The following is a 16,468-nucleotide window of genomic DNA, read 5'->3' on the forward strand; positions in this document are numbered from 1 at the left end:
AGTGGATATTGGGAAACTCTCTGTGTTTTTTCTGTCCATGTTGTTAGCATTTTCTATTTGTTTCCTTCCATTCTTTCTTCCTTGTGTACATGTGCTCTTCACCAAGAACTTTGCTTGCTGTGAGCTGAAGTATCTGGCCAGTGACTAGTTATCAGGATTTAACCTGTTGATATAGGAATTTATAGAGACCATTTCCCCCGGATGTTTCGGACATTTTTGCAAGGTCTCCTTTGGAATTGGGAGCCATGTTTTGCTTCCTCCCTCCTTGGGTGTATCCTCAATTAGGTATCAGAATCTGCTGATGGTTCACCGACATCGTTTCTGTGGCATCTGTGATGTGTTCATTCTGCCCATGGTTGTCAGTGTCAACAATACTGAAATGTTTCCAAATTTTTTTTTTGCGGGAACTGAAATGTTTCCACTGTACGATCCTGGAACATTGAGTCTTCGTAGAGAGAGTGAAAGTTGAATGCGTACTTGTGTGAAAACAGAGCGAGTGTATGAACAGATGACTAACAATTTCATGGCTGGAAGCCTGAAAGACTTGGCTGGCTACCGGTGGTGAACAATTATTTTTACAGATTGACTACAAACTGGACCAATATGTGCTTCAGGTCTGCCCTGTCGCTCTAAAGGAGAAAAGATGAACAGAGGACCATCATATCTAGTATCTTGCTACAGGAGAGCACAAGTTTCTTTCTACACACAAAAAATAACAACAGAAAAAAAAACTCCCCCTAGCAGTGCTCGCGAGTCCCGACACACATGGCTAAAGAACCAAGTATTTCTTACATCATAGAAGCACTGATAATACGCACAGCTACGCAAAACATTTTGTCACAAAGAACAGATGTGCATGCCGGACATTTGGAATCAAACAGACGGCATATGTAAGAGATCTAGAATAACATTCCAACAACATAGCATGACCAATTGTGCATCTCAACCTCGCCAAAGATATCCATAGTTCAGAGCATTAACAAGATGATCATTGATCAAGACATCATAACAAGCACCAAACGGTCATATCCAAAATGACATGCCCTGTGGTCAAGACATCATAACAAGTAAGGAAGAGCTAAGGTCAAAAGGAAAGCCAGGAGTCATGACCATTCAGACATGCCCTGTGGAGAACGGAGGCTCCTCGGCTTTTCTTGCATCATATCATGACCTGGAATCGGAACGATGCTCTCCTGTAGGCGGTGGTGAGTAAGCAACATGCAATAGTGACTCTTCCCAATGTTCACAACACCTAGGAACTTGCCATCAACATCGCAGCGCAACACATGCTTCTTATTGAACATGACCTGCAGCTCACACTTGTTTAGCACAGCCACATCGTTCAACAATCGCACCGTAGAATCAAGTGACCTTATCCTTCTCTTTGCAAAAGAAGTTGAATAAAGTTGCCTTGATGCCTCCACGGTTGAGAGGTCGATCCGGTACTTGAAAGCCCAGATTTCAGCATCGTAATCCTGCATCACCCAGACATCCATAGAAGTGGACCTGGGAGTCGAGCCACCCTAGAAAGCAAGTGTCCCCTCCATGTCGAACAACTTCCTACATTGACATGGCTGGGTGGGACCGCGCATCCATGGGAGTTAATTGCATGTTGGTACCACATTTGCGCACCTACTCACGAGTCAGTACCGCTACTCATGCATGTCGCAGTTCAGTACCAACTCAGGGCCTAAGTGGTGCATAACGGGCTAAGGAGCGTATAACAGTGTATTGATGCTGTATCTGACCGGCGGGACCCCCTGTCAGGTGCTGATGTGTCATGCTCTTTTGCAAAAAAGACCTTTAGTTTAGTTTATATTTAATCGCGTATGTACCCCTTGTTTGGCAGAAAAAGGTCCTACCAAAAATCAAACATTCGCGGGAACCAACTGCGACTCGGACCCGTGACCAGCCAAACGCGTCTAGCGCTCGCTACCGCTGCGCTACAGCACTGATCATTTTAGTTATCACGCGCAAAGCTTTGTATACATTTGCCGTTCTGTTTTTCTTTAAAATAATAAAAATATTAGTTTGACCGCGCGATCCCGCAGGGATTAGAACACGCGCCGTTACGTTCGCACAGCGAGCTCGCTGCCGATGCGCCACTGCATCGATCACGGCTTTACTGTTCGAGCCGTCCTGTTTTCCGAATTTCTTTATCTTTTTTCCGATCGTGTGTACTCTTCGGGCCCTACGCTCTGTGTGTGCCGTATATTGAAAAAAGATATACACATACATACAACCTTTATTAAAAATGGTTCAATATATATAGGGTGAACGTTTTTATAATACGAAACAAGTTCATCGTATGTAAAAAAAATGTTCATCTTATATTTGTTGTAATTTTTAATGCACAGTTACTCGAAAAATTGATAACATGTATTAAAAATTATTGTGTTATCGTAATAAATTTTATAATACATGATGAACATTTTAGAAAAGACATTTACAACTATTAAATACACGTTCAACTTTTCCCCTAAACTTTTTTTCAAAATGCACAAACACTTTATTTACCTTTCAGAGTAATTATAAATTTTTTGAACGTCAACCCGGCTATTCTGCAAGCGATGTTCGGAGCCCGGGAGGAAAGGCCAGAGCTGCACATGGACATTAGCGCCATGAACGACGATGAGGCTGGCGGGCCGGCCCTGGCCATCGATGATGGGGAACGACGGCTGGCGGCGGCGGTGCTCGAGCACGAATGCGGGAGTGGATGTCGTGTTGTGCCATGACGCGCTGACGGCGCGGCAGCGGCCGACGTCTTTGGAAGACAACCCGCTGAGTATCTTGTCCATGATCTCCTCCGGCAGATCCTCGAGCAGGGTCGCGCCTCTTCTGCCCGGCATCGTGGTCTGCCGGAGTCCGGTCAGCTGAAAAGTCGCGGCAAGCTTTAGTTCGTGCACCCACGGCGGCTATCTCCTTCGGAGCAGCTGGAATCAAGAAGACAAGCAAGTACAAACTGTTAGCTTACACTTGATTGTAGTTAAAGAGTTGTTTGTGCAATGTGGATGCATGCAGTTGTGTGATTGTGGGCTACAACTTGCTGCAAAGTTGACGGCAAGTGTGTGTGTGTGTGTAGGTTGGCTATGCATGTGTTGCAGTAAAAGTGAGGCTGCTGAAGTGCTGAGAAGCTTCTAGTACAAAATTAGAGTTGTGGCATTCGTTGCTCAGCTCAGTTGCCGTATCTGTTACAGTTGAAAAGAAGAAAAGAGACGGATGCGCCTGAAAACTGTGTCTGTGTGTGTGTGTGTGTGTGTGTGTGTGTGTGTGTGTGTGTGTGTGCTACTGAGGTAGTACTACTCTGTCCGTCTTCCTCTGCTTTGTGTCTGCCTCAGCGAGGTAGCTGAACTGAACCACCTCGCGTGCGTTTGTGCCCGCTGGTGCGAAGCGAGACGAGAGAAGGGCGAGAAGGGTTTACCCTCGGCGGTGGCGGCGGCGGCGGCGAGCTACGTGCGCATGGTCGCCTCTGGTTAATCTGAGCGTAGGCCAGCTGCAGATGCGTGGAGAGAAAGATGAAGAGAGAGAGAGAGAGAGAGAGAGAGAGAGAGAGAGAGAGAGAGAGAGACGGCGTCCAGCTTCGCTCACCTGCGTCGGGGGAGAAGGCGGCGGCGGCGGGGAAGAGCTCGAGGTGCGTGCTGCGGCGAGCTGGATCCCCTTCCCTTCCCCTCGAGTGGGACACAGATAAGGTGACATGCACCTTTGCATTGCATGTTACCATGTGCCTTGCGGTCCGAATTCAAATTTGAACATTGCAAAAAAATCTAAAAAAAAATCATACATGTTCACAGCACATATTAAGATAATTTCTCAAAAATTCAGATCAAAATTCGAAACATACATCGAGAAACGAAAAAGAGAAATCTGTCATAAATAGTTGCGAAGGGTTCTCTGTATATTATTCACATATGAGTTTTTCTTTTTTGCTTTTTGATGTATGTTTCGAATTTTGATCTAAATTTTTGAAGAGTTATCTTAATATGTGCTCTGAACATGTATGATTTTTTTCAGATTTTTTCGTAATATTTAAATTTGAATTCGGGCCGCAAGGCACACGGTGACATGCAAAGGTGCATGTCACCTGATCTCTGTCCCTCGAGTGAGGAACAAAATGAGGACGGCGAATTTCCTGTCGCAGCACGGACATTGACCAATTCTTTTTTCTCTTATTTGGTCTCCCCTCCCAATTGGGCTGCGTCCACCCAGACTTGGCCACCTGGGTCGGCCCGGCCCACGGCTACATGAACCAACTCAGAGCATCTCTAGCCGCGCCCCAACAAGGCCCACCAGGCAGCTTTTCAACCGCCGACGTCAAAAAATCGGCCCAGCCGCGTCACAAGGGCCCAATTTTCGCCGACTCGGGCCGAAATTGGTGCCGGCGGACCCAACACGAACCCGGCGCGTTGGGGGCGCTCGGGGGCGCCGGGCGAATCGTTTTTGGCGCGAAAGAGCCACGGGCCCTCCTTGCGAGCGACTCGTCTCGCTTCTCGCCCCTTCGTCGTCCTCATCGCTTCGTTTCTCGCGGCGAATCAATGCCAAAGCTGCCGCGCGCTACCGCGCCTGTCAGCCTCCGTCACTGATGCCTCACAGGCGGCACAGTGAAGGCGTGACGACGCGCGTCCCCGCGCATGCCACGCGTAGACGACGCGGCCACGCGTGCTCGCGTCGCCTCCGCCTATATAAGCCGACCCCAGCGCGCCGGTGGCACGCACAGAGTCTCCATCGCCGACGCGCCCTCTCTCCCCTTCCTCCCTTTCCCCTCGCCGTCCCAGTTCAAAGAAATGTCCGAACGATTCCCAGGCGACGGCGCGGCGGCGAACGGCTTCGGCCGCCACCACCTTCACGAGGACGAAACTCGGCTCCTCTTCGAGGCCGAGTACCCGGTCCCGCCGGACATGCGGGTGCCTGGGGCGTGGAGAATCAGCGTTGGCGGGGTCCCGGTTCCACCACCGCCCACCGAGGCGGCGCGTCGTGCGGAGGTCGCGCGTATCCGCGTCTCTCCGCCGTGGGCGGCGAGGAAGGGGCCGCGCTACGTCCCCGACAGCCCGCTCTGGGAGCCGTACTTCCGCCGCCGTCACGCCGAGCAGCTCGAGGCCACCAACGGCGTCGTGCCCTCCAGCAGGCTCAACTCCGAGGGGCGTCGCCGATGGTGGGGCGTGCCCGGCCGCACGCTGGAAGCCGTCCTCGAGTACATCGAGGGCGGCAACACGCCGAGGCTGGAGTACCCCTCCCCCCGTCCTTCTCTCGCCGCCGTGGGAGCTCATGGACGCCGAGGCGCATGGACCCCAGGGCGTCCTCCTCCTCGTCCGGTCGGTCGACCGGCTCTCCCTGCCTCCGCCCCGTCAAGCCGGAGCCCCAGGACACGCCCGTCAAGCCGGAGCCCCAGGACACGCCTGTCAGCCGGTGCACCCGCAGCTCCGGTATCCGCATCGCCGACTCCAACCCCGCTTCCGGGCGCCTCATCCTCGTCGCGCCCAAAAAGGAGCCCAGTCTCGCCCAGGAGTATGAGGAGATAGCCCGGCGCGGCTTCTCCGACGCGGACGCCCTGCGGTGGGCGCGCGACGACTACCTCCGGACTGAGATGACCCGGCAGACCCGGGCCCTGGAGGAGATCGCTGCCGGCAAGCGTGGGCGCGAGGACGAGCACGGCGTCGTGATCCTCGACAGCGACGACGACGAGGACGCCGCCGGACCGTCCAACCCGCCGCGCCAACCGGGGGAGGGTTGGAGCAGGGACGGTGGCCACGACGGAGGCGGCGGCGACTACACGCGGTTCTACAGCCCCCTCGGCATGTAGAACTGCAAGGGCGGCGGCCGACGAGGAGCGGCGAGGCGAGCGAGACGGCGGGTGGGCCTAGTAGCGTGTTTTTTTCCTTTTTGTAAAATACTTTAAATATGTATGAGCAGGCGTGTTTGTGCCGTGTTTGGTTGAATTTGGTTTGAAGTTGCCGAAATATGCATGAACTCGCCGTGTTTGTGCCGTTCAAAAAAATTCCGTGGGCGCCGCGACTGGGTGGCATCACGTCCCCAGCGCGCGTTTTGCGCCGGTGCGTCTCCAGAGGGCGATTTTTAGCGCCTCCTGAGAGGCCAACGGCTGGAGATGCTCTCAGAACACTAGTTTTTGTCAACACAAAAGGAAAGACTGATTCATTGAAGAATTGACTATGCAATTAAGGTTTTCCTGCAACAGTGATCTTTGCCGACAGTTCACAGCAGGAGAGAGAGAGCGCGTCGCTACCTTTCCAGATTAGCGGCATTTCTATCATGATTGCTGCCTCACCAGGCTTGGACGTTGCAAAGGTTGATCATTTGATTAACTATGATCTTCCAAAGTCTATCGAGGAATATGTTGAGAGGATTAGAACATTTGGGAGAGTTGGTTCCGCCACTTCCTTCTTCACCGAGTCCAACCAGTCCATAGCAAAAGGCTTGCTGGAATTGATGATTGAGGCAAATCTACAAGTGCCAGATTGGCTGCTGGGCTATGCTAATCCTGTTTATACTTGTAGATCTGTGGAATTGGACTCAGAAGATGAGGAGAATGATAAGTACAGGTATGATTTAGCTCGGTCTCTCGCCTCGCGCAAGATCGATAACATATACGACCTGGCAGATGTTTGTGCTCAACTACATTGCAAGAAAAATAAGCCAAGCTTTGATGATAGTAGTATCACGACAATGTCTAAAGATTGTTGTATTGCATTTACACAACAAGAAGAATACAAGTTCCTCAAGTTCTATTTTGTCAAGGTTACTCAGCATTGTTTTAGCCCTGAAAGTTATGGAAAAACCTATTGGCATTACAATTTCATTGCCAAGATTAAGAGTAAATCAGGAATCTGGACTGAAGGTATCTACTTTGCTGAAAGAAAATTAGAATGTGGTGTGGAGACATTTTGTTGTTGTTTCCAGGAGCCGTCAGACAATGGTGAGTGCTATGGATGTCAACATGGGAAGGCTAAGGTTCGTCATCCAACTAGAGGTGACTATGAGAGAGGAACACCTGATCATGTTTGGCTTTCCGATGGTGACTGTGAAATGAGTGATGATGATATGGTGGACTTCTAAACTTGTGTAACATTGCATTTTCAGTTTGTGTACTGAAACACCGTACTTGTTGCGCGAGTAGGCATTAACCTTTTACCACTTGTGCTAAGGTTAATTCATCTAAAAAAGGGTAGCTTTATTAATATCAAACAATGCTTACATTGTCCGCTAAAAGTTTATAAAAGCAGGAGGTGAGTCCAAGCATAAGTTTGATGGATCAACATGACCATTTTACGCTAGGACATGAGCTACCATATTAGAACCATGATTATAATGCTTTAAAACGTGTTGGAAATATGCCCTAGAGGCAATAATAAAATGGTTATTATTATATTTCTTTGTTCATGATAATTGTCTATTGTTCATGCTATAATTGTGTTATCCGGAAATCGTAATACATGTGTGCATACATAGACCACAACACGTCCCTAATGAGTCTCTAGTTGACTAGCTCGTTGATCAAAAGATACTCATGGTTTCCTGACTATGGACATTGGATGTGATTGATAACGGGATCACATCATTAGGAGAATGATGTGATGGACAAGACCCAATCCTAAGCATAGCTCAAAGATCGTGTAGTTCGTTTGCTATAGCTTTTCCGAATGTCAAGTATCATTTCCTTAGACCATGAGATTGTGCAACTCCCGGATACCGTAGGAGTGCTTTGGGTGTGCCAAACGTCACAACGTAACTGGGTGACTATAAAGGTACACTACAGGTATCTCCGAAAGTGTCTGTTGGGTTGGCATGAATCGAGACTAGGATTTGTCACTCCATATGATGGAGAGGTATCTCTGGGCCCACTCGGTAATGCATCATCATAATGAGCTCAATGTGACCAAGTGGTTGATCACAGGATCATGCATTACGGTACGAGTAAAGTGACTTGCCGGTAACGAGATTGAACGAGGTATTGGGATACCGACGATCGAGTCTCAGGCAAGTAACGTACCGATTGACAAAGGGAATTGTATACGGGATTGATTGAATCCTCGACATCGTGGTTCATCCGATGAGATCATCGAGGAGCATGTGGGAGCCAACATGGGTATCTAGATCCCGCTGTTGGTTATTGACCGGAGAGTCGTCTCGGTCATGTCTGTGTGTCTCCCGAGCCCGTAGGGTCTACACACTTAAGGTTCGGTGACGCTAGGGTTGTTGAGATATTAGTATACGGTAACCCGAAAGTTGTTCGGTGTCCTGGATGAGATCACGGATGTCACGAGGAGTTCCGTAATGGTCCGGAGGTAAAGATTTATATATAGGAAGTCAAGTTTCGGCCATCAGGAAGGTTTCGGGGGTAATCAGTATTGTACCGGGACCACCGGAAGGGTTCCGGGGGTCCACCGGGTGGGGCCACCTATCCCGGAGGGCCTCATGGGCTAAAGTGGGAGGGGAACCAGCCCCTAGTGGGCTGGTGCGCGCCCCATGGGCCCCCCTGCGCCTAGGGTTGGAAACCCTAGGGGTGGGGGCGCCCCACTTGGCTTGGGGGGCACTCCACCCCCCTTGGCCGCCCCCCCTTGGAGATTCAATCTCCTAGGGCCGGCGCCCCCCTAGGGGTCCTATATATAGTGGGGGGGGAGGGCAGACACACCCGAGCCCCCGGCGCCTCCCTCTCCCTCCCGTGACACTCCTCCCTCTCCCTGAGCTTGGCGAAGCCCTGCCGAGATCACCGTTGCTTCCACCACCACGCCGTCGTGCTGTTGGATCTTCATCAACCTCTCCTTCCCCCTTGCTGGATCAAGTTGGAGGAGACATATTCCCAACCGTACGTGTGTTGAACGCGGAGGTGCCGTCCGTTCGGCGCTAGGTCATCGGTGATTTGGATCACGACGAGTACGACTCCATCAACCCCGTTCTCTTGAACGCTTCCGCGCGCGATCTACAAGGGTATGTAGATGCACTCCTCTCTCCCTCGTTGCTAGATGACTCCATAGATTGATCTTGGTGATGCGTAGAAAATTTTAAAATTCTGCTACGTTCCCAACAGTGGCATCATGAGCTAGGTCTATGCGTAGTTTCTATGCACGAGTAGAACACAAAGTAGTTGTGGGCGTGGATATGTCAATTTGCTTGCCGTTACTAGTCTTATCTTGATTCGGCGGCATCGTGGGATGAAGCGGCCCGGATCGACCTTACACGTACGCTTACGTGAGACTGGTTCCACCGATTGACACACACTAGTTGCATAAGGTGGCTAGCGGGTGTCTGCCTCTCCCACTTTAGTCGGATCGGATTCGATGAAAAGGGTCCTTATGAAGGGTAAATAGAAATTGGCATATCACGTTGTGGTTTTGGCGTAGGTAAGAAACTTTCTTGCTAGAAACCTATAGCAGCCACGTAAAAACTTGCAACAACAATTAGAGGACGTCTAACTTGTTTTTGCAGCATGTGCCGTGTGATGTGATATGGCCAAAAGGATGTGATGAATGATATATGTGATGTATTAGATTGATCATGTTCTTGTAATAGGAATCACGACTTGCATGTCGATGAGTATGACAACCGGCAGGAGCCATAGGAGTTGTCTTTTTTTATTTATGACCTGCGTGTCAACATAAACGTCATGTAATTACTTTACTTTATTGCTAAAGCGTTAGCCATAGTAGTAGAAGTAATAGATGATGAGACAACTTCAAGAAGACACGATGATGGAGATCATGATGATGGAGATCATGGTGTCATGCCGGTGACAACGATGATCATGAAGTCCCGAAGATGGAGATCAAAAGGAGCAAATGATATTGGCCATATCATGTCACTATTCGATTGCATGTGATGTTTATCTTGTTTTGCATCTTATTTGCTTAGAACGACGATAGCTTAAATAAGATGATCCCTCGTAATAATTTCAAGAAAGTGTTCCCCCTAACTGTGCACCATTGCGAAGGTTCGTTGTTTCGAAGCACCACGTGATGATCAGGTGTGATAGATTCTAACGTTCGAATACAACAGGTGTAAGCCAGATTTACACACGCAATACACTGAGGTTGACTTGACGAGCCTAGCATGTACATAGATGGCCTCGGAACACGGAAGACCTAAAGGTCGAGCATGAGTCGTATAGAAGATACGATCAACATGAAGATGTTCACCGATGTTGACTAGTCCGTCTCACGTGATGATCGGACACGGCCTAGTTGACTCGGATCATGTTTCACTTAGATGACTAGAGGGATGTCTATCTGAGTGGGAGTTCATTGAATAATTTGATTAGATGAACTTAATTACCATGAACTTAGTCTAAAATCTTTACACTATGTCTTGTAGATCAAATGGCCCACGCTAATGTTGCCCTCAACTTCAACGCGTTCCTAGAGAAAACCAAGCTGAAAGATGATGGCAGCAACTATACGGACTGGGTCCGAAACCTGAGGATCATCCTCATAGCTACCAAGAAAGATTATGTCCTAGAAGCACCGCTAGGTGACGCACCCATCCCAGAGAACCAAGACGTTATGAACGCTTGGCAGTCACGTGCTGATGATTACTCTCTCGTTCAGTGCGGCATGCTTTACAGCTTAGAACCGGGGCTCCAAAAGCGTTTTGAAAGACACGGAGCATATGAGATGTTCGAAGAGCTGAAAATGGTTTTCCAAGCTCATGCCCGGGTCGAGAGATATGAAGTCTCTGACAAGTTATTCAGTTGTAAGATGGAGGAAAATAGTTCTGTCAGTGAGCACATACTCAAAATGTCTGGGTTGCATAACCACTTGACGCAGCTGGGAGTTAATCTCCCAGATGATGCGGTCATTGGCAGAATCCTTCAGTCACTTCCACCGAGCTACAAGAGCTTTGTGATGAACTTCAATATGCAGGGGATGGAAAAGACCATTCTTGAGGTATATTCAATGCTGAAATCAGCGGAGGTGGAAATCAAAAAGGAATATCAAGTGTTGATGGTGAATAAAACCACTAATTTCAAGAAAGGCAAGGGTAAAAAGAACTTCAAGAAGGATGGCAAGGGAGTTGCCGCGCCCGGTAAGCAAGCTGCCGAGAAGAAGTCAAAGAATGGACCCAAGCCTGAGACTGAGTGTTTTTATTGCAAGGGAAGTGGTCAAAGGAAGCGGAACTGCCCCAAATACTTAGCGGACAAGAAGGTCGGCAACACTAAAGGTATATGTGATATACATGTAATTGATGTGTACCTTACCAGTACTCGTAGTAGCTCCTGGGTATTTGATACCGGTGCGGTTGCTCACATTTGTAACTCAAAGCAGGAGCTGCGGAATAAGCGGAGACTGGCGAAGGACGAGGTGACGATGCGCGTCGGGAATGGTTCCAAGGTCGATGTGATCGCCGTCGGCACGCTGCCTCTACATTTACCTATGGGATTAGTATTAAATCTCAATAATTGTTATTTAGTGCCAGCTTTGAGCATGAATATTGTATCAGGATCTCGTTTAATTCGAGATGGCTACTCATTTAAATCCGAGAATAATGGTTGTTCTATTTATATGAGAGATATGTTTTATGGTCATGCTCCGCTGGTGAATGGTTTATTCTTAATGAATCTCGAGCGTAATGTTACACATATTCATAGTGTGAATACCAAAAGATGTAAGGTTGATAATGATAGTCCCACATACTTGTGGCACTTCCGCCTTGGTCACATAGGTGTCAAACGCATGAAGAAGCTCCATGCAGATGGACTTTTGGAGTCTCTTGATTATGAATCATTTGACACGTGCGAACCATGCCTCATGGGTAAAATGACCAAGACTCCGTTCTCAGGAACAATGGAGCGAGCAACCAACTTATTGGAAATCATACATATTGATGTGTGCGGTCCAATGAGTGTTGAGGCTCACGGTGGCTATTGTTATATTCTCACCCTCACTGATGACTTGAGTAGATATGAGTATGTCTACTTAATGAAACACAAGTCTGAGACCTTTGAAAAGTTCAAGGAATTTTAGAGTGAGGTTGAGAATCAACGTGACAGGAAAATCAAGTTCTTGCGATCAGATCATGGGGGAGAATACTTGAGTCATGAATTTGGCACACACTTAAGGAAATGTAGAATAGTTTCACAACTCACGCCGCCTGGAACACCTCAGCGTAATGGTGTGTCCGAACGTCGTAATCGCACTCTATTGGATATGGTGCGATCTATGATGTCTCTTACCGATTTACCGCTGTCATTTTGGGGCTATGCTTTAGAGACTGCCACATTCACTTTAAATAGGGCTCCGTCGAAATCCGTTGAGACGACACCGTATGAATTATGGTTTGGGAAGAAACCTAAGCTGTCATTTCTAAAAGTTTGGGGATGCGATGCTTATGTCAAGAAACTTCAACCTGAAAAGCTCGAACCCAAGTCAGAAAAATGCGTCTTCATAGGATACCCCAAAGAAACTATTGGGTATACCTTCTACCTCAGATCCGAAGGCAAGATCTTTCTTGCCAAGAATGGATCCTTTGTAGAGAAAGAGTTTCTCTCGAAAGAAATAAGTGGGAGGAAAGTAGAACTCGATGAAGTATTACCTCTTGAACCGGTAAGTGGCGCAGCTCAAGAAATTGTTCCTGAGGTGCCTGCACCGACTAGAGAGGAAGTTAATGATGATGATCATGAAACTTCAGATCAAGTTGCTACTGAACTTCGTAGGTCCACAAGGACACGTTCCGCACCAGAGTGGTACGGCAATCCTGTCTTGGAAATCATGTTGTTAGACAACGGTGAACCTTCGAACTATGAAGAAGCGATGGCGGGCCCAGATTCCAATAAATGGCTGGAAGCCATGAAATCCGAGATATGATCCATGTATGAAAACGAAGTATGGACTTTGATTGACTTGCCCGATGATCGGCGAGTCATAGAAAATAAATGGATCTTTAAAAAGAAGACAGACGCGGATGGTAATGTAACCATCTATAAAGCTCGGCTTGTCGCTAAGGGTTATCGACAAGTTCAAGGGGTTGACTACGATGAGACTTTCTCACCCGTAGCGAAGCTGAAGTCCGTCCGAATCATGTTAGCAATTGCCGCATTCTATGATTATGAGATATGGCAAATGGACGTCAAAACGGAATTCCTTAATGGTTTCCTTAAGGAAGAATTGTATATGATGCAGTCGGAAGGTTTTGTCGATCCTAAGAATGCTGACAAGGTGTGCAAGCTCCAACGCTCGATTTATGGGCTGGTGCAAGCATCTCGGAGTTGGAACATTCGTTTTTATGAGATGATCAAAGCATTTGGGTTTACGCAGACTTATGGAGAAGCCTGCATTTACAAGAAAGTGAGTGGGAGCTCTATAGCATTTCTCATATTGTATGTGGATGACATACTGTTGATGGAAAATGATATAGAATTCTTGGAAAGCATAAAGGCCTACTTGAACAAGTGTTTTTCAATGAAGGATCTTGGAGAAGCTGCTTATATATTAGGCATCAAGATCTATAGAGATAGATCGAGACGCCTCATTGGTCTTTCACAGAGTACGTACCTTGACAAGATATTGAAGAAGTTCAAAATGGATCAGTCAAAGAAGGGGTTCTTGCCTGTATTGCAAGGTACGAGATTGAGCACGGCTCAATGCCCGACCACGGCAGAAGATAGAGAAAAGATGAGTGTCGTCCCCTATGCCTCGGCCATAGGGTCTATCATGTATGCTATGCTGTGTATCAGACCTGATGTAAACCTTGTCGTAAGTTTGGTAGGAAGGTACCAAAGTAATCCCGGCATGGAACACTAGACAGCGGTCAAGAATATCCTGAAGTACCTGAAGAGGACTAAGGATATGTTTCTCGTTTATGGAGGTGACGAAGAGCTCGTCGTAAAGGGTTACGTCGATGCTAGCTTCGACACAGATTTGGATGACTCTAAGTCACAAACTGGATACATGTATATTTTGAATGGTGGGGCAGTAAGCTGGTGCAGTTGCAAGCAAAGCGTTGTGGCGGGATGTACATGTGAAGGGGAGTACATGGCAGCCTCGGAGTACATGTGAAGCGGAGTACATGGCAGCCTCGCACCGCCTCCGCCTATATAAGCCGACCCCAGCGCGCCGGTGGCACGCACAGAGTTTCCACCGCCGACGCACCCTCTCTCACCTTCCTCCCTTTTCCCTCGCCGTCCCAGTTCAAAGAAATGGCCGAACGATTCCCAAGCGACGGCGCAGCGGCGAACGGCTTCGACCGCCGCCACCTTCACGAGGACGAAGCTCGGCTCCTCTTCGAGGCCGAGTACACGGTCCCGTCGGACATGCGGGTGCCCGGGGCATGGAGAATCAGCGTCGGCGGGGTCCCGGTGCCACCACCGCCCACCGGGACGGCGCGTCGTGCGGGGATCGCGCGTATCCGTGTCTCTACACCGCAGGCGGCGAGGACGGGGCCGCGCTACGTCCCCGACAGCCCGCTCTGGGAGCCGTACTTCCGCTGCTGTCACGCCGAGCAGCTCGAGGCCACCAACGGCGTCGTGCCCTCCGGCAGGCTAAACTCCGAGGGGCGGTGCCGATGGTGGGGCGTGCCCGGCCGCACGCTGGAGGCCATCCTCGAGTACATCGAGGGCGGCAACACGCCGAGGCTGGAGTACCCCTCCCCCCGTCCTTCTCTCGCCGCCGTGGAAGCTCGTGGACGCCGAGGCGCATGGACCCTAGGGCGTCCTCCTCCTCGTCCAGTCGGTCGACCGGCTCTCCCTGCCTCTTCCCTGTCAAGTCGGAGCCCCAGGACACGCCCGTCAAGCCGGAGCCCCAGGACACGCCTGTCAGCCGGCGCACTCGCAGCTCCGGTATCCGCATCACCGACTCCACCCCCGTTTCCGGGCGCCTCGTCCTCGTCGCGCCCAAACCGGAGCCCAGTCTCGCCCCGGAGTACGAGGAGATAGCCCGGCGCGGCTTCTCCGACGCGGACGCCCTGCGGTGGGCGCGGGACGACTACCTCCAGACTGAGATGACCCGGTAGACCCGGGCCCTGGAGGAGATCGCTGCCCGCAAGCATGGGTGCGAGGACGAGCACGACGTCGTGATCCTCGATAGCGACGATGACGAGGACGCCGCCGGACCGTCCAACCCGCCGCGCCAACCGGGGGAGGGTTGCAGCAGGGACGGCGGCCATGACGGAGGCGGCGGCGGCGCCGCCGCCGCCGCCGCCGCCGACGGAGGCGACTACACGCGGTTCTACAGCCTCCTCGGCAAGGGCGGCGGCCGGCGAGGAGCGGCGAGGCGAGCGAGACGGCGGGCGGGCCTAGTAGCGTGTTTTTTTTCTTTTTGTAAAATACTTTAAATATGTATGAGCGGGCGTGTCTGTGCCGTGTTTGGTTGAATTTGGTCTGAAGTTGCCGAAATATGCATGAACTCGCCGTGTTTGTGCCGTTCAAAAAAAATCCCGTGGGCACCGCGACTGGGTGGCATCACGCCCCCAACGCGCGTTTTGCACCGGTGCGTCTCCAGAGGGTGATTTTTAGCGCCTCCTGAGAGGCCAACGGCTGGAGATGCTCTCAGAACACTAGTTTTTGTCAACACAAAAGGAAAGACTGATTCATTGAAGAATTGACTATGCAATGAAGGTTTTCCTGCAACAGTGATCTTTGCCGACAGTTCACAGCAGGAGAGAGAGAGCGCGTCGCTACCTTTCCAGATTAGCGGCATTTCTATCATGATTGCTGCCTCACCAGGCTTGGACGTTGCAAAGGTTGATCATTTGATTAACTATGATCTTCCAAAGTCTATCGAGGAATATGTTGAGAGGATTAGAACATTTGGGAGAGTTGGTTCCGCCACTTCCTTCTTCACCGAGTCCAACCAGTCCATAGCAAAAGGCTTGCTGGAATTGATGATTGAGGCAAATCTACAAGTGCCAGATTGGCTGCTGGGCTATGCTAATCCTGATTATACTTGTAGATCTGTGGAATTGGACTCGGAAGATGAGGAGAATGATAAGTACAGGTCTGATTTAGCTCGGTCTCTCGCCTCGCGCAAGATCGATAACATATATGATCTGGCAGATGTTTGCGCTCAACTACATTGCAAGAAAAATAAGCCAAGCTTTGATGATAGTAGTATCACGACAATGTCTAAAGATTGTTGTATTGCATTTACACAACAAGAAGAATACAAGTTCCTCAAGTTCTATTTTGTCAAGGTTACTCAGCATTGTTTTAGCCCTGAAAGTTATGGAAAAACCTATTGGCATTACAATTTCATTGCCAAGATTAAGAGTAAATCAGGAATCTGGACTGAAGGTATCTACTTTGCTGAAAGAAAATTAGAATGTGGTGTGGAGACATTTTGTTGTTGTTTCCAGGAGCCGTCAGACAATGGTGAGTGCTATGGATGTCAACATGGGAAGGCTAAGGTTCGTCATCCAACTAGAGGTGACTATGAGAGAGGAACACCAGATCATGTTTGGCTTTCCGATGGTGACTGTGAAATGAGTGATGATGATATGGTGGACTTCTAAACTTGTGTAACATTGCATT

General features: G+C 49.4%; 1 protein-coding gene across 1 annotated transcript; it reads right to left on the reverse strand.

The window, feature by feature from the left end:
* Positions 1-2,566: 2,566 nt before the first annotated feature.
* LOC123040934 (uncharacterized) lies at positions 2,567-3,721 on the reverse strand. Its single transcript, XM_044463679.1, has 2 exons — positions 3,589-3,721; positions 2,567-2,933 (listed from the first exon to the last, which is right to left on the reverse strand). Exons 1-2 carry the CDS (start codon positions 3,719-3,721, stop codon positions 2,614-2,616), a joined length of 453 nt encoding a protein of 150 aa, XP_044319614.1. The 3' UTR covers positions 2,567-2,613.
* Positions 3,722-16,468: the final 12,747 nt, after the last annotated feature.

This window comes from Triticum aestivum, chromosome 1A (assembly GCF_018294505.1).
Source record: "Triticum aestivum cultivar Chinese Spring chromosome 1A, IWGSC CS RefSeq v2.1, whole genome shotgun sequence".
NCBI classification, from domain to species: Eukaryota; Viridiplantae; Streptophyta; class Magnoliopsida; order Poales; family Poaceae; genus Triticum; species Triticum aestivum.

What these genes read in the sequence shown, in the direction of transcription:
- LOC123040934 (XM_044463679.1), bottom strand. Translation starts at nt 3,721, where the DNA reads ATGGTAACATGCAATGCAAAGGTGCATGTCACCTTATCTGTGTCCCAC. An exon ending in CGCCTTCTCCCCCGACGCAG is followed by an intron (nt 2,934 to 3,588) that starts GTGAGCGAAGCT and finishes TCTTGATTCCAG; the next exon opens with CTGCTCCGAAGGAGATAGCC.